General features: G+C 37.1%; 1 protein-coding gene across 2 annotated transcripts; it reads left to right on the top strand.

Moving 5' to 3' along the window:
- The first annotated feature begins 2,092 nt into the window (after window positions 1-2,092).
- LOC102227571 (single-minded homolog 1-like) lies at window positions 2,093-12,586 on the top strand. 2 transcript variants are annotated; one of them, XM_005814862.2, is made up of 12 exons: window positions 2,093-2,323; window positions 2,946-3,352; window positions 4,659-4,741; window positions 4,916-5,005; window positions 5,185-5,293; window positions 5,509-5,594; window positions 5,935-6,134; window positions 6,279-6,385; window positions 6,553-6,700; window positions 9,994-10,150; window positions 10,255-10,642; window positions 10,972-12,586. In XM_005814862.2, the coding sequence occupies exons 2-12, from the start codon at window positions 3,178-3,180 to the stop codon at window positions 11,712-11,714; spliced, it is 2,286 nt and encodes a 761-aa protein (XP_005814919.1). In that variant the 5' UTR covers window positions 2,093-2,323; window positions 2,946-3,177; the 3' UTR covers window positions 11,715-12,586. The 2 variants fall into 2 exon arrangements, with proteins under 2 accessions (XP_005814919.1, XP_023203085.1); XM_023347317.1 differs by lacking the exons at window positions 2,093-2,323; window positions 2,946-3,352; window positions 4,659-4,741 and having other exon boundaries at window positions 4,921-5,005; window positions 5,189-5,293.
- The last annotated feature ends 6,654 nt before the right edge of the window (window positions 12,587-19,240 follow it).

The raw sequence follows: 19,240 nt of genomic DNA, 5'->3' as shown, positions 1-19,240 counted from the left end.
AGGACTATTACATGAGCTCTGGAAGCGTTGACGCGTAGTGTAAACTGTGTTGCACTTGTCTTTTTGGAAATTTACAGCTCCAAAATAACTTTAGACAAAGCGGACTGATCTGACTTCATGAGATTGTGTGTGTGTGTGTGTGTGTGTGTGTGTGTGTTTTTGTTTTGTTTTGTTTTTTTAAGTGGGAGAAAGAGATTTAAAGAGGTTATTTGTTTCCAGGCGCAAAACATCATGCAAATCCAACCTCGGTGTTTCCATTTCGAATTTAAATAAAGAAAAGGAGAATAGAGCCTGCCTTGTAGCCCGAGGGCAAACGTGAACCTGGTGCTCTAAATGGCAAATAAAGCCTCTGTGTGTTTAGTGCACCTTTTAATAGGGAGTAAACCAAAGAGGGTCTGAGGAAATTCACGACCAAAACATTAACTTTAGGGACGCAACTTAAAAATGAGGTGCATTTTGGGTCAAGTGTGGGCACCTGAGTCTTATCAAGAATAGGAAAGAGCATTGAAATGATACTCAAAGACGAAAAACTGATGATCACCAGCAGCACCGCTGAGCATGCGCTGATCCCTACAAACTCAAAACCCTTACAGTACTTTATTTTCGCTGGCTTCGTATTTCTGATTACGTTACACCGGGAGTCACCAACCTCTCTGCAACTGAGAGATACTTCATGGGTACAAAGTGAAACGAAGAGAAGCCAAATTGATATACAAGGTGTACTTTTAATTATATCACTTAATGACACAGATATAGGATCTCTGCCATACTATCTTAGACATATTCAACTAACTGCTAAATACTTTTTCCTCTGACATTAAACAGTTAGCTTACGACTAGGTCCCGGATGTTTTTATTTAAATTTATTTTAAATTTGAAATGTATTAATTTATTTGACAGACACAATGTACATTAATTTAAAAAGCTGAAAATTTACCAGAATTAGGGAGTTGATTGTGCTTATTAGGAATGTGTGAAGGAAACTGAGAGTTTCCACACAATATTTTTGCAAGAATTAATTAATTAAAAGTGGGGAAAAAAATGCTGTGTTATCTTCGACTATAAGTTAAGTAAACGCATCATCTGCTGTTTGTATTTTCCTGTCCCATTGGTGTGTTTCACAGTGGCGCAAAATGGGACGGCCACACCAAAGAGGTAGTTGAACACATACTTTTTTATGCATGGAATTAAGAGGGAGAATAACAAGATTTAGTCATATATTTATTCAGTTAGTTATTTGTTTATTTATTTGTTTTTCTTGGATTGCCTACAAATTTCAAAGGGTTCTAGAAAAAGCATGTTCTGACTCGAATAAATCACTTTACTCTTAAAGTCTACTGATAAAATAAACTTATGTTGGTCAGGTGGGGGAGGGGGGAGGGGGGGGGGGGATCGTAATAATTAAGATTTTCATTGTAGTTTAGTTTTGACCAACATCATATATTTAGGTCAAAAATTCAAAGAGAAATATTTTGAAATTCTATTTGGTCTCTAAATGTTACAGAGACCAAATGGAACATGTTCTAATTAAAGCGCATAAAGGAATGGACTTACAGGCTGTTAGGTTGTTCAAAAAATTATAATTAAGATTTAGATTTTTATTTAGTATTATAGTCATTGAGTGTTTATTTTATTTTATTTTTTTTATAAAACGCAAGTTTCCAAATTCAAGTGACATACCTCCATCAAACTAATAGTGTGCCACATCAAGATTATTAGTGGTCCCCCATCTCACAAACCCTTGCATAATTTTCTAGAGGCACCCCTGCTCGTGTTTAGCCTCTCACCTGCCAGAAATCCCTCTGCTATAGCACGGATTTATCTATTTCATCTGGAACCATCATCTCCACGTTAATGACTAAAACACAACAAGATCACATTTAAGCTTCAACGGCGCACGGCTAAAGAAAAAAGAAAAAGGCTGCGCATACCTTGCGAGATAAAACCTGACACTCGCGGTACGTGTCCAATCGCATAGCGACTCCAAACTCTTCCGCCCAATCAGAGCAGAGTAGAGGAACACTGTGGGCGGGCGTTCGGCCGCTCAGAGAGCTGACGCAGAGATAGTTGAGGAGAGCTGGTTTGGTGGGCACCCAATGCCACTCGTTGCGCGTCTTGTAATTTGGAGAGGCGTATGCAACGCACGGCCCGTTCGCCTTTCCAGGTGGAAATCCAGGAGGAGCCGAGAGCAATTTTGAACCGGGACCACTGCTACTGAACCCGGTTCAGGACAGGTGAAATTCCCAGCAGGCTGCAGTTTAAGGGCCACGGGATCGATTGTTCTTCAAGTGCGGGGATCAGCGAACGCAAACTATCCGCTCTGGTAGGAATGAATGCGTTCGCTTCATTTTGATGTAGCTGTATATTTCTTATTACGTTGCGATCAGCTTTATAAAAGAGACGCACAACCGATCTGAGTGGACTGCACGCTGGTGTACACGTTTGAGGATCTGTGTCGGGTCAAGTGTCACTTCCCTGACGCTACATCAACGATCTGTAGCATGTTGTGTTTCCTCTAAAAAAATGTGAGCAAATGTCACCTATCGACAGATTATTTGTATGTTAAATTGAAAATAAAGGTTGGTGAAAGTCTTAAGACGGACGGGCCTGTGGCGCTCCTTTCATTAAAACGAAAAATGCCAAATCTAAGATTATCAGACAAATTGATTTTACTATTCCCTAAATATTAAAAATAAGTAAATGATTTTTATTGCATGTAATTCTGCTCTTATATATTTATTTTGTCAAATAGTCCATTTTTATTCACTGTAGCCAGAATGTATTGTTATATGTTTCTTTTTAATAATGTGCAAGATTACAGCAGCTTGGAGCTTCTTGAAATTCAACAAGTCAAAGCCTAAAATTAAATGTCCAGCTGAGTAAAGTATATGTTTTCTCTTGGACAGCTATCCACAAAAATGCTTGTCTGGTTCTCTGTTTCGCAGGACATGGATAAAGGCCAGTGGCTGAAGCGAGGAGGCTAAACTCGGGATTTCCAGGGATGTTTACGCACGTTGGATTCACATGTTTACATCCGTTCTTCGGCTATATTTATAGATATATTAAAGTTGATCTGAATAAAACAAACAGACAATGAAAACGAAGCAAAGCCGATTGCTGCTGCTCTAAACCGCCGTTAGTTGAGACGCGTGAGGACATCCTACAGAGGCGCCGAAAATGAAGGAGAAATCCAAGACGGCCGCAAGGACTAGACGAGAAAAAGAGAACAGCGAATTTTATGAACTGGCTAAAATGCTCCCTCTTCCGTCGGCCATTACCTCCCAGCTCGACAAAGCCTCCATAATAAGGCTGACAACAAGCTACCTAAAGATGAGGATTGTTTTCCCGCAGGGTGAGCCATCTGAAGACAATTACGCACCGCTTTCTTAAGCAAAATTAACGATTAATTGCACACGTATACAGCTCTTACTTGGCGAAACTATTCATGCGACCGTAAATCTAACTGAACAGCTAAAAAAGGTACACAAAATAAATTAAAAAAAATAATGCCATAAAAACAGACAAAAAATGGCTAAATTGATATTTGAACGGCCAAATTTCAAATAAGTCTAAAGAGAGAACTCTTAAAAACTAATATCACTCTTTTAATCATGCAGTCATGGAATCAACTGATTTAAGAATAAAACGCAGGACAATCTGTATTCTAATAAAACAAAATACATTTATCAAAGCAGTCTTTAGGCTACAAAGGGGAAAAAAGTCGCAGGAGTTCTGAAGCGAAGCGATTCTGTCATTGATCTACAGGGAGTCTTTACAAATGCATTATAGTTTGTTTGTAATTCAGTGATTTCAAATGAGGCGATCTGCCACCATCTTTTTACACGGGTCTCTGCAGGTTTCTTCTCATGTGTGACTGAGAATACCAATCAGCAATTAGGAAGGAGGCGCAGCGAGGCGTCTAGTCTCCTATAAGGCCGTGAAAGCAGGAGCTGAGTACGATCCTCCCCCCTCCCTCCCCCTCATTGCCTGTCTTCTAGAAGACAAATACAACAATTGATCTTCCATGAAATCTACAACAGGCTCCTTTTTTTTTTTTAGAACTTTCTGATATTTTCATGTCGCAACACTGAACGCAAGAGAGGGAGGACGAAATAAATGCTGTGTAGGAAAAAAACGAAGCCAAAATAAAAAGGAAAACAAGTCATATTTTATATAAATTGGGGGCATGATGCTCAACCTGTTCACACAGAGATTTAGTTTTATTTACAGCAGTGGAAATTTATCCAGGATTACGAGGCTCCACTTCATTTTTTTTCCCTTTTTATGTAACTGAATTAATTGTTTTTGCTACTGACTTTATGCGCTATGAATTTTCTAAAAATGATCCATTTGGACACGAAGCAGAAATTTTGAAATGACAAATCGTAGTGGCGACTGTGTTAGATTTTATGCGTCTTTTCAGTCTTTGCACAAATAGAGAGAGATACATTTCTAATTACTCGGGGAGAAAAAATTTTACTGTAAATTGGAAATTAAAACGGAAGCTTCATCATTGCGCACGTGTGTGTGGGTCTCTCTCTCTCTGTGTGTGTGCTGTACTTTCCTTAAATTTTTTTCGCGTAATATTTTATATTTAAATACTTCCAATAATAATAATAATAATAATAATAATAATAAAATGTGAAATACTTTTGAAGGTCTTGGTGAGGCGTGGGGACACACGAGTCGAACAAGATCTTTGGACAATCTCGGCCGGGAGCTCGGATCTCATTTATTGCAGGTAGGTTCTGACCGCGGTAATATGGAGCCAAAGAACACGGGTTAAACTCAAACTAAAATGATAACCAACATCAGATTCTGGTGTTAAATTATTAATTTTTTTTATTTCTTTAGTTTACTATATATATATTTGAAATTCATGTATTTTTTATGCTTGTGTAATTATTTATTGCAGACGTTAGATGGATTCATATTCGTGGTGGCTCCGGATGGGAAGATTATGTACATCTCAGAGACAGCGTCGGTCCATTTAGGACTGTCTCAGGTCATTTTTCTCACATTTTTACTTCCAGATATTATTATTATTATTATTATTATTATTATTATTATTATTATTATTATTATTATTATTATTATTATTATTATTATTGAATTTTCATAGTTTTTTGTAGTGGCTGCTCTCCTCGGTACTTCTCCGTTGATTACTTGAGTTGTTCTCAACAGGTAGAGTTGACCGGGAACAGCATTTATGAATATGTCCATCCTGCCGACCATGATGAAATGACTGCGGTGCTGACGCCACATCAGCCCTATCACTCACATTTCGTACAAGGTATACAGCCGCGTTTCATAATAAGAGCCCCTCACTCTGTTTGATAGGACTTAAATTACAATATGATGAGTCTCAATAAACAAAAAGGGGATGTGTGTATCTACTACGTGTGTACTTGCACTATTATTATTATTATTATTATTATTATTATTATACAAATGAGTACTTTAGGCGTTTTAAAGTAATAACAAAAACTGTTTTCTCTTTTTCTCTAGAATATGAAGTGGAACGATCTTTCTTTTTGAGGATGAAATGTGTGCTGGCAAAAAGAAATGCAGGATTAACCAGTGGAGGATACAAGGTAGCACATTTTCATAATCATTATTACTAGTTGATACAAGTAAGAACTAGTAAGACGTAATATTACTGGGTTAGAATGTTTGTAAAATACTAATTCAAACGAATAGCCTTCACACATGTTTTTCTTAGCCTTCTCAGTGTTTTATTGTGCCATTATGTAACCCGGAATTTTTACAAAAATACTTATAGTTTAACAGTCATGCATTTAATATTTTTTCATGAGGCTGCGTAATTTATGCAGAACACTTTTGACTTAAAATTCTGCTATTCATGCTGGGATACATCTCTTGGAAAAAGAATTTCACCTCACAATTGCTATTAATCTTCCTGCCACACAACAGGTCATCCACTGCAGTGGCTACCTGAAGATCCGTCAGTACAGTCTGGACATGTCACCTTTTGAGGGCTGCTACCAGAATGTGGGACTGGTGGCTGTGGGTCACTCTCTGCCGCCCAGCGCTGTGACGGAAATAAAATTGCACAGCAACATGTTTATGTTCAGGGCCAGTCTGGACATGAAGCTCATTTTTCTGGACTCAAGGTACAATGGGAGAACAAATTTTATGCAATTGTTTTATAGTTCTGGATGTAGATTTTTTTTTATTGCAATATATGCATGTAGTAATTGTGCATCAGAGCAAATGTGACTTTTATTTTTATCCTTTTCTGTGCACTTTGTATTCAGGGTAGCTGAGCTGACGGGTTATGAGCCCCAGGACCTTATAGAGAAAACATTATACCATCATGTCCACAGCTGCGATATTTTTCACCTCCGCTGTGCTCATCACCTCTGTGAGTTACACTTTTGTGTTTACCATAAGTAGTTCAGGATCTTCTCAGCCGTTAACTTGTGCTGACAGTCACACCACCCACACAAGAACTCGGAGAATGCAAGCTGATAAATAGTTAATCTCCTTAGTGAGACTATTTTCATTTTTTATTTTTAACATCTCTTTCAGTGCTGGTAAAAGGCCAGGTCACGACTAAGTATTACCGTTTCCTTGCCAAGCACGGTGGTTGGGTCTGGGTCCAGAGTTACGCCACCATTGTCCACAACAGCCGCTCTTCAAGGCCTCATTGTATCGTCAGTGTCAACTACGTTCTCACGTGAGTCTCATTTGGGAGGGAGGTGATTTAATTAGCATTTGCTTGTTTAAAACATTTGTTCAATTTATTTCATAAAAGTGGGATGCTGTTGAAGTAGGATGCTGTTGTTGAAATTACAGAAATAAAATGCGACACAAGTCAGGATCTTAAGGTGGACAGCAAAAAAACAAAAGGTTAGAATTTTAATTGAAAATATTTAGCAAGAGCAAAGAAAAAATAATAATGTCATACACTCTTATTATCACTCCTGAGGCTTTTTGTATCCTGAAGCAAACGTCCTTTTTCGTCTGTAGCCTTTATGCAAAAATCAACCAAATGCTCCCACTGCAAGGTTGAGGCAATTCTCTGTTATGAAAGCACAAAGCACACTCAGGCCCCTTCGAGACAGCAAGAACAAACATCAGGGTTCAACCCCATCAAAAACCCTCTACTGTCACAATCGATTGGGCAGTCTCAGGAAAGCAAAATCGATCAAACGGTAACCTGGAAATCAATAGCTATCTCATAGATGTAGCACATGTTGGATTTTACTTGTTAAGTTTGGCTGATCTGTGTGTGCTTGTGTGAGAGTGCATGCGATGTAAAGCCGTCTGAGTGTGTACGTGCATGCGTGCACATGGCTGAGGTCTAGGTAATGATTTTCTCAATGCAGTAAGGAGAAAACAAAGGAACTATATTAAAATGACAGGGAATTTCCTTGGAGATAATTAGTTATGACATGAAAGTGTCAGGACACTGCACCCTGCGAAAGGTGCCGAAAAAACAGATGCCTTTTTTTTTTTTTTAAAGAAACAAACAACTACTCAATCACCTATCTCAAACAGTATTGTAACCCCGCAAGAATCCATAAATAAATCATTCTTCCTGGTTGGCTAAAAGCTATTTTTCAGACACAAAGTGCCCTGCTTTGGACCACACAGTGGAATTTGGCTAACACAACTGAGTTTGAACATAGGTCCAACATTATTGGCTCAGGCAACAGTCGGCCACAACTCAGATAGGATTCTGAACCGGCCACCGCAACTGTACCTGCAAGAACAAATAGTGTTCATGTTGTGCACTGGCTGTCCAAACATAGCCTTTCCCCCAAGGTGTCATAAAGGAGAATTGGGTCATATCTAGAGTTGTATTAAAGAGGCTGGCTCCAGAGGGTCAGGGATGGGTCACAAGGTTTAAAATGCCAGGCAGCTGGTATTTCATACTGTTGATGCGATAAGTTAAGAATAGGCTCATGTTTGCTGAACACTTGACACAGGAAGCCTTTTCTCTCCCTCGACAGCAACACTTGGAGTGTGCAGCTGCAGGACAGTTACTTATAGGGTTCACAAGCTAAATGGATGCATGCATGTGAAGAAAAGTCTTTAATAGGCAAAGAAAGTTTGTATCAGTTGCTTAAGTGAAGACAACGTTCTGCAACAAAGTGTTTCAAGTGTATCTTTAGTTACAATATCTTTAGCACCTTCGTGGTAAAAGGTGAACTGCAGAAATGAATAATTAGCTTTCCTCAGTTTGATATCTTGTCCTATGAATGTTATGGTACTATACAATGATTTTTGTATGCTATCTATAATATTTACTGCTGATTAGTCATTGATGACAATACTGGCTACAACACAGACACCACAGTTGGACAAAAAGTTAGTAGATGATATTAGAATCATTTCAAATGTTTTGACACCTCTCAAGTTGTGATGTATGTAAGTAGCCACCAGAGATTTTAAATTTTAGCTAGAGGAAGGCTGAAATATACATAAATGTTTAAACAGAAGTTTGTATGAAACACTTACTGCTCAATAAAGTTCAAATTTATTGAACTTTATTTACATTTTAGACAAAGTTTTGAAATTCATTTATTATACTAAAAACTAAATGGCTATTGTATGAAGAGAATTTATTTTTGTATAAAAATTTGTTTAATTAAAATCCTTCCTGATGTTAACTTCTATTATAAAAATTTTATTTGAGATTCTTCTCAAAGTACATCTACCAAACCTCTAAACAGGAAGTACAGTATGAAAACTTTAAGTACAGTATGGAAAACGAACTTACTTTATGTTCTAAACTCTTTATTATGTTGCAATTGAGTTTTGACATTTTATTCACATGTAATTTCCAGCATAATTCATAATCATTCATAACCCCTAAACTTTTATTTAAAAAAACTATTTAAATTTCTAACACATTTACACTCTATGTAAAGAAAGCTAGCCTGAAGCATGAGCAACCTTTGTGGCTGTTTAGGACCCAGTGTTGACTTATGAGCCAAACAGTAGTTAAATCCACACTGTACTGGTTTATAAAGCATCAGTTTCATGCTGGACATGAGTGGAATTGAGGCCACAGATTAAAGCCTGCTTAGAGGCTATTGTAGCAATGGCCTGCCATTCCACATACATGTTTCTAAAGTAGTATATTTATTTTTGGAGAATCTCACAAGATTTTGTGGCAGGGCAGGGGACTAAACTAAACCTTCTAAACTAAACATTCTAAACTAAACCTTAAGTCTGTGACTAACAGTCACAGACAAAAGCGACTGGATAATTGTGCAAGTGAATGATTCTGTTGGAATGTCTGCTGTGCTCTTTTAGATGCAAATCATTACTTTACAAACAGAAGATAGATGCTCCCCACAAGTTAATTGAATTTTGTTTGTTGAAATGTTCCAGAGTTATCAACATGCAAAAGTAGTAATTATCTAAATAAAGCCTGGAACCAAAGTTAAGTGAGATCAAATCTCAATTTACTGTAAAAAGCAAAAGCAATACAGTAGCACAGTCAATGTAGCATGTCAATTTCATTAGTATAATTTTCATCTCATTAATCAAAATATGCTATATTTTTTGTGTCTTTAGTAATTATTTATCTGCTGAATGTTTTTCATATAACACTACTTTTGTGAAGTGTAAACTTTGATAAACCCATTTTAAGCAACAACATGCTAGTACTTGTCTTGAGTATAGATGCTTTAACACAAGAAAGATGCAAACGTTTCAAATACATGTTTAAATTCTCTAGCTTTTCAAACAAATTTTCTTTAGTCTGAGTAGATGCTGAGCAGTCTAATATGTTGCATGTGATTATTGTGATAATTACAGGTGGTTTAAAAAGGCAAATGAATGAAAAAATATAAAATATGGAACATTTTTCTTATCCAAGGCTTGAAGGTTGCAAGTTTTACAACTTGCTTCTTAGTTACAGACACTGGAAGACCACAAAATAAATCATAATCTGTAATAATTTCTAAACTACAGTTTTCTGTTAATATCTAACATGTTTGTTATCTTTGTTTAAAGGGACACTGAGTATAAAGGAATGCAGCTTTCCTTGGATCAAATGAGTCCTACTAAACCGGCCTTCCCTTATGCTGACAGTCACAGTGAGGACAGAAAAACGTCCAAGTCCCGTCTGACCCAGTCAAAGGCAAAACCTAGAGTATCACCTTATCCACAGGTAAAAGCTTGCCTTATGGAGCTAAAATCAAATAAAGTTTTTGTTCTTGCTTGCCAAAAACTTGTTAGAGACATTATTCAAACTGTGATGTTGTGTCTTTCCAGCAATTTGCAGCTTTTAATCCAGAGCGTTCAGAATCTGACCAAGACAGCCAGTGGGGGGGGAGCCCCCTGACAGACTCAGCCTCGCCTCAGTTGCTGGATCCGAGTGAGGCTGCTGAGGCATCTTGCGCCTACAGATTGTATCCAGACTCTGGATCCCTGTGCTACGGTTTGGGTTTATCTGAAGATGATCTCGCCCACACCCAAGCTCACCCTCACACCACCACCTGCGACCGTGTCCGATGCCAAGGAGGCCGTTATTTCCTGGGAACACCTCAGTCGGGTCGAGAGATGTGGTGGGACACCACACGTTCTGTGCTGTCACTTCCAAAATTCTCTGTGGACAACAGTGAGGGCTATGAAATCACATCCTACCATGGCGCCATTCATGGTGAGGTGTTAGGGTTGAGACCACAACCATCTGTCTCTGAAAATAGCTCTGGCCTTGTTTCTCCTGGTAGCTTCCAAATGCTATTATGGGACATGCTAAGTTGTTTACGCTGTCTCTTGCCAGTGTGGCGATTGCTACCATCTGTTCAAAAATTACCTGCAATTGAAAGCCAAGTTATTTCACATTTCACATCCTTAGACAGTGTAACAACTCCCCCACTGTGCCTCTACCAAGATATCAGATCTTGATTCCATATGCACTGAAAGCAGGATTTTACACATTAGCTATTTGTTTATCCTTACTAAGACTGACTCTATTTCTCTGTGCAGGACGGGGCCACTGGGATGAAGACAGTGTTGTGAGTTCACCTGATGGAGGTGGGTCCACCAGCGATTCGGGTGAGCGTTATCACGGTGACCAGTTCCAATCAAGTCCTCGAGAACCAAGCAAGATGGAGACCCTGATCCGAGCCACACAGCAAATGATTAAAGAGGAAGAGAATCGCTTACAGCAACAGAAGGTGCTGCTGGACGTTTCAGGTCTCACCAAAACTCACAGTCCATGCTTCGCCTCCTCAATACCCCATCATTCTCAGCTCACCATGCCCAGCGTGGTGTGTCGTGGTCCAGGGGCTCCCAGCATCGACCTCCCATCAGAGCGCCTTCATCACCGGGATAGCCTCAAAGCGCTTGGCTCCCACGACAATGACGAAAACACAACCAGCCCAGTGTCAGTGTCTCGCCTCAGCAGCCCCGGCTCTGACGGTGTCCCCAGGCCTGGTCTCCCTCTAACCAAAGACTACATGCCGACAGATTTGTCACCACACCCTGCACAGGCCCACAGTAGTCCGCTGCTCTATCCAGCCCAGGAGAGGCAGCAGATGGAAAGGCAGGCGGCTTATGCTTTGACCGGGTATTCCCTGGAGCACCTGTATGACCCAGAGAACTTGCGGAGTTATTCTAGCCTGGCATGCGGAGGAGTCCAGTATGACGTGGCATCTCATGTGAGGATGCAGGCGGAGCAGATGCAAGGACACAAGGCCACCTCAGTTATCATTACCAACGGCAGCTGACAGTTTCTGGTGCAGATTGATTATGTTGTCTAAATGAGGACGTTACAGCTGATGGCCACGTATGCTTGAGCATCAGTGACCAGATGTCTGGTGCAAGAGACAAAATGTTGACAAAAGGATGCAAGACACCTTGTTGTTGGACTGATGTCCTGTTGGTGGTCCATTGATCACTGCTTGTAAATGTCAGGCTCTTGCATTGTGCCATTTTCCTTTCTTTGTTGTCAGAGGATGATATTCCAAAGCTCAAAGGAAATAATATTTATACACTGCGTGGCACTGGGAAAAGTTTGCTCCACAACAGGAAGTTACTGTTATTTTAATGGTGGTGAACTGCGCACTCTCCCACCAGAAGGCTGGTTAAACATCAAGCAAATGTTTCTGTCTCACTCCCCTCACGCATCGTTGGACATCTGAGTTAATCTGTCCAGGACGTGATTTCCACAGACTGTAGGAAAATGTGCTGTTCCATTGCCCTTTTACCTGAAAATCTCCAAGCTCCTCAAACGCATTAAAGTGCAACAACGGAAAGATCTGCATTTCACTGTTGTAAGATGTCAATGTTTCCTTGTATTTATTAGTCGGTGGACTGTTTTTCTGCATGTTCCATTATTTTCAGTCAAAATAGAAATATTTTCTGGTGCAAATAAAACAGTTTCTGTGATTGGATCAGACCATCATTACCATAACAAATAAAAAAAATAAACAGCGTAGAAAACAAAAGGAAACATTTTCCTTTGACATGCAAATGAGCAAAAACTGCAGGCGAGCATGGCACAGAGTGAGAAGTTGGTTGCATCCAAATTATGTGGAACAAATGAAGGTATTTTTATTTTTTGTTGACTTAATTTTACCAAATGTGTTAGATTACAAAACTATTCTTCAACAGCTAGTTTTCTCAGAGCATGGCCATCTAAAGGGATAAAATAATCAGTACAGACTTTAATAAAAGGTTTAGTTTCTCATTAAATTTTTTTATTTGAAATATAATCACATAATATATTCATTTTTTTAAAAGAAAAGGTTTAAAAGTATTTATTAATTGGCTTAAAATGTGACCTAGATCTGAAAACTGCTGCAAACAAAACATCAGTTATCTCAGCTGTTTTTGTTTCATTCACATACACACAATGCTACTGCTCAAGACCTCTGATATTTGATAGAAGTATTGATGTATGTATAGTATTTAAGTTAAATTAGTTGTGTATTTTTTCTTGTTTGTTTCAACTTAATTTAATTTTTAACCTTTTTGTAAAACACCATAGTAAAGAAAGAATGAGAAAAAAAAAATATTGTTTGGTTTTTCTGTTATTCTTTTCTGCTCATCATGGCAAAGAAAAAAATTCTTGTCATAAGTCACAAAAGTATGCATAATTCAGCACCTCGATCTGCAAATTTTATTGGGGTTTGAGTTGATAGACCAAATGTTTAGGCTTGTTGTCCTTCTGGACAGTGAACCTCTACCTCAGGCTCAAGTCTTTTACAACTTTCTTTTAGTTGGTGTTTATCATTTTTCCTTCATTTTGCTCCATCCATCGTCCCATCAACTCTTTGCCATCCTAGCTTAGAAAAAGCATCCCCGCACAACAACGCCACTTCATTTCAATGTGGGAATTGTGCATTCAGCACGATGTCCAATGTTAATTTTCCATCATGAATAGCATTTTGTTTCATGTGTTTTGACAACAGATTGCCATCAAACTGCAAACTTAAGTCATGGCTTATTTTCTGCTATGGCGTTTTCCATTCAAGGCTTCTCTGAAGGCCCCATTCATCATCAGATTCTTCTAAATTTTGGATTTCTGCAGCACCTCCCAAGTTACTACAAACTATTTGGCTGCATTTTTTTTTATTAAAGTTCACATTACCTAGCTAACAGACTTCCCAAAACCTATTTATACTAATATTAAACTACACAGGTGGAGTGTATTGTGACTTATTTAGGGCTGTAGTAGTGAAAGAGGCCGAATACATATGACGATCTTATTTTTCAGAATCATTTGTTAAAACATTTTGGAAACATGCATTCGTTTCCTTCTACTTAACAATTATGCAGTAAATTGAGTTGGTCTGTCAAATAAAAGCCTGATAAAATATGTTGAAGTTTGTGGCTAAACCCTGAGTTGTTAAGATTAAAGATCTATAAATCCTTTGCGAGGGACTTTATTGAGTATTTAGTACATAGCCAGATTTTGGTATTAGCCCAATGATGTTTATTATCATACAGTATCATACAGAGGGAACACATGGAGAAAATTGAGTCACAGTTTGGATGCAGTGGTGTCCAAATCTTTTGCCACATTGGACAAAATCATCAAGTTGAATTTCCCTGAGTGTGTTGTTTCATTAAACCCTCCGCCTCCAAAATGCAACTCTTTTTTCTACATTCTCACCAATAACTTAAATATGCAATATTTTAAATGGTCTCATTTTAGTAGGAAGTAGATATGTAAATCTTTTTATTTCCAAAATAATATGATTTATTTTATTACATAAATCATTTTACTATATATAAAGGATATTAAAATAAAGGCACACAGTTTCTAAATGTTGATTGACCTTTGATATCTAGACCTAGAACAATAATGTTTACTCTAATCAACAAGAGCAGAATTTGGGTAACCCGTTTATTAATAATACTTGTTATATTTAGCCAAGTTTAATAAATCAGTTAAATGCAGGTTTGGGTGGACCAACATGTGCTTTTGAAGAGAAGAAACTGGATATTTGCGATCCTACATAGCATAAAATAATTTAAAAAAGGATTAATAAAAGATGAAAATTTTGTGTTAAACATAACAGTTTTGAATTTTAGAAAAAAATTCAGTATCTTTGTAAAAACAAAAACAAACAACAGGTAAAAAAAAGAATAAAAAAATCTTCATCTGCATCGATAACTTGTGCTGGCAGGCCAGATATAGACAGTTAATGAATTGGGGTCCAAGGCCACACAAAATTGGTCCAGGGGCCGCAGCTGGCCCCCAGAATGCATTTTGGACTTCTTTAATTTTGAGAGAAGCAATAATAAAATTGGTGTATTAGGCTGTGTATTTAAAAAGAAAACAAGAATGTAAGTTTGACTTTTAGAAATGAAAAACATTAGTGATTTGTTACAATTACAAACCACCACTTTCAGTTTTCAAAATACTTGCAGCAACACATTTCTTCCATTGGATCTTTCACATTAACTGTAGGACAGTTTTCCTATGGTTTATTTTAATGTATGCAACATACTCACATGTTGCTGGAGAGCTTGTCTGGCTGACTGTCAGAGGTTCTCGGGACCTGGACACAGTTTTGGCCTGGATTCAGAGCTCCCATCAGTCACCATTGACAGAACTTTGTGATGGTCTGCCAGATTTCCCCCTTCTGCTGTCGTTCTGGGAGGCAAAACTGCTCCAAAACTCAGCTGCTGACATCATCAAGGTTCATGAAGAGCGTGTGTGTGAATGATTGCGTATGTGAAAGTGTCTCTACTGTTAAGATTCTTTAAAAAATCAGAGCCCTTTTCCCCTCCACCCCAAATACTGAAGCTTTTGCCTGATGTGCCCTGAAGGCTTTCACATGTAGAACCAGTTACAAATTAGGCCAAACACTGGGCTTTTTGCCCAGACTTTACTCCCCACCGTTCACCTCCCCAACTACTTTATGGCTCCTCACTCCAGATCTTCTTAGCCTCAGTTTAAAGAAAGGGACTGTTAATTAGTGAATGAGAAAGAGAGTCTGCTGCAGTAAAAAAAAAAGAAGATTCACAGTTTTCCTTCTAATTTTGTAATAAAAATGATCAAGATAGGCAAATATTAAAAATATATTATTTTAATTTTATTCGTTAAGTAAAAATCTTAAAGATGTAACATGGATATGTATTCACCTCATTTGAATCAACACTTTGTAAAACCACTTTTGAACTCATACAGCTAATTTGAGCGAATTTCAAGCTATGCATATCCAGAGTGCAACATATTCCTTTTTGCAAGTTAGGTTAAGAGCTGTTATTTTGGATTTAGCACAAATTGTGAAGTGGATTTATGAGGTCTAGGTTTTAACTAGGTTTTCGTCTAAACCAATGTTTTGTTGTTTTAACTATAAGTTTGTGGTCAAAGTTCTGCTGGAAGGTGAATCCCTGAAGCCAGTCCATTTACTGGCTTCTATAAAAGGTTTTCTCACAAAATAACTTTGTATTTTTCTCTATCCATGCTCCCATTGACTCTGATGAGTTTTCCTGTCACTGTTGAAGAAAACAATCACCACAGCATGATGCTGTCACCATGATATGCCATAGTGGAGATCAAGGATTCAGGGTTTAATTTCACATATAATTAAACCAATAAATATAATATTGTATTTTATGACACCATTAAAAGCACATGTTGGTATTGCACATAAAATGAATGAGCAAACCAGTTTTCTCTCCATCCATTAGCATAGACATGATAAAGATGTGATTAATATGAATATCTGTGGACATTATGCTAATTTCAGATTAAAGCTCCAAGGTTTTAAACCAAAGAAAAGGAAAAATGGTTCCTACCTCCATAAATAACCACAAAATTTGAAAAGGCAGGTGGCAAGACTCAGAAGGGCTGCTGAATGTCCACGTGATTGATTTCTGGTCCAGGAACGAGGCACAATTGCATATTCATACAACAATTAAAGTGTTTCTCCACCAGAGCCTCCATAACTCAGTCTGGCACTTAGTGAGGAGTCATGCTCATGAAACGGCTTCGGAGCAGCGGACAGGAAAATGTTTCAACATGTTTTCTGCTCGTCCGTGTACTTTATGACCTTTTTCAGTGTGAACTGACATGTTAATTGTTTAAATCTTCTACCCGTAAATCAGTGTGGAAATTGCGGGTAGTTCAAATTTAGCTTTAAAAAAAAAAAAACGTTGTAAGGTGTTAACCCTTGGAATCGCAGCACCAAAGCAAACAGTTTATGTCGAAAGGCACCAGCAGTTGAGAGAGGGCGTAAAAGCAGAAACCTGGGAAAAGTCATTCAAGCAAAACGTCTAGCGACACCTCCACAGCAAACCACTCTTCACCAGAGGACATTTAGGTGTTCTGATCGGCTGGACTAGGATATTGAGGTCATCTGGTCGATCTGATTGGCTGAGTCAGGAAACTGAGGTCAAGTTGCAAATTGGAGAGGAAATAAGGTTTATTTTTGTCTTAATTAGGAATGCTGCCTGGAAAGTACATAGAGAACAAACTAATTTTACAGTATAGTGTAATAGCTTATCTTGTGAGAGTACATATACATATATATATATATATATATATATATATATATATATATATATATATATATATATATATATATATATATATATATATATAACAAAATGAAGAACATGTGAAAAACTAAAATATTATAAAAATATTATGTTTCAACATAATACTTATTGTTGAAACCTGTACTTTCCCTGTACTTCAGTGCATATGTGATATTTGGAAGCAAGCTGTATGATCTGTTATGGAAACAAGAAAAAAAATATTATTGAAAGCTTTATGTTATAAATATATTGTTAGATGTCTTACTAAAAAAAAAAACATTTCAAGCTTAATTTACTGGAGAGTTTTTTATAATTAATGTCTGTTCCAAAGACTTTTATCTTTGAAAAAAAATACTTACAAATAACTGGATGAAACAAAATGTTTTTGTTATAAGTTTGAATAGATAATAGAATGAAGAAGAGTTTCTATATAGAGTTATCATGGGTTTAAATTCAAATTTAGACCTTTAAATATATACATTTGGATTCCAATGAATTCGAACATCGCCAAACTCACTAGGATAATTACAGACTTGTGAAACGTTTCAGTGTGGGTCAGCGGTTTCGTAGTTTTCTCCAAAATGTTCAGAGAATCTGTTCTGTCTGTCTCTATACTTTTCTTTTTATAGCTCTTTTACTGTAATTTTCAAACATTTTTATTTTATCTTTATTTAGCCACAATTATATTGCAGGAGGGAATCCAGCATCACAGAAATGAGTTTGGACACAATTTGATTCAAATGTAAAAGTGCAAATATAAGTGAGCACACATTTTTAAACCATCTGCAATGCAGTAATTTTAAGCCACTTAAAAATGTTCAGAGACCAGCTCCCTGAGATTTAAGACACGCTGCAGCTGATTCTAGGCAGTCTAACATGTGCAGCCACTGTAAAGAAGCATGCATGTATACAAAATCCACCACAGACATAAAAAGTGGAGCTATCAATCTTGATTCAAAAGAGAAACAACACCTATTTCAAACCAAAAAGAGCTGTTTTAATTTACGTTTCTTCAACAGAATGTGCGACTTTGAGTAAATGTGAGACCTTCACTAACAGGAAGACCAAATTATTCTGTGAGTCAGCCACAAGCTCTAAGTCTGGTGGTAACAGCAAGGTGGTAATAGGTCTATAATTATTAACTTCCCTATTGAGTGCGGATTATGCATTCAAAACAAGTTTAAAATCACAGAATACACTTTCAACAGTATTGAGGGCAAGGCATTTATCGCTTTATGTAAGGAATAAATTATTTAGAAAACTGCAGATAACCATTTTAGAAATGAATAGCTTTGAGAAGATACTGTACTGGAATGTAGTTGGTTTGATTGTAGCTTCATGCACCCTTGGGCAAGGCACTTAACTCCTTCTTACACTTTGTTCAGCGAACTGGTGCTCATTTCTGAGTGTCACTGGATGAAAGTGGCTAAAGTGAAAGCGCGCTTCTAGTGGTCAGTATAACCAGAACAGTGCTATAGTAATAGTTATTGTAATATTTACAATAAATAAATATAGCAAATATTGCACTACACTATATTATAGTGTATTGTATTTTATAATACACTATCATAATACACTGTATTATAATATAGTGTATATTATAATATACTATAATGTAGTGTATTATATGACACTATATAGTATTATATAGTGTCATATAATACTATATGACACTATATAATGTCATATAGTGTTATATGACATTAAATCATATAATATTAAATGTATTATTTATATTAAATATTGTATAATAATATATGACATTTAAGCACATATGTGTTTCACAATTTAAAGAAATAGATACATATTAATCAACATTTTTGACAACAAATGAGACAGATGAAGGGCTTGAAGGAACAAAACAAGCTATTTACCAACTATTTGAGAAGACACAAAATATCTTCAACTTTACTTCCTTTTACATGAAACCATATTAATTTTTAGTATTTAAATTGTTATACAAACGGAGGGGCGAGAATTTCAAAGAATCTGCATTGTTTGTTTTAAAAACAAACAAATAAATGAATGAATAAGTAAATAAATGTTCAGGAAAAAGGTGAAGAATCCTTCTATTGGAATTTTGATTCAAACTAAAATTGCAATAAAGGGGTGGATTACCTGCTAATAGTGAAACAAAGCCACCTTAATTTAAAAGTGCCTAATCCTTTTGCAATAAGGCTATTAAAAAGACTACAAATACAACATCCTGAGCCTCTTTAGCACACAAACACACACACCTCTGAGGCTCAGACAGTGT

The sequence above is a fragment of the Xiphophorus maculatus genome, chromosome 15, assembly GCF_002775205.1.
Source record: "Xiphophorus maculatus strain JP 163 A chromosome 15, X_maculatus-5.0-male, whole genome shotgun sequence".
Lineage (NCBI taxonomy): Eukaryota > Metazoa > Chordata > Actinopteri > Cyprinodontiformes > Poeciliidae > Xiphophorus > Xiphophorus maculatus.
Note: the sequence above shows the minus strand (reverse complement) of the source record. Positions and strands in the feature narration are given on the sequence as shown.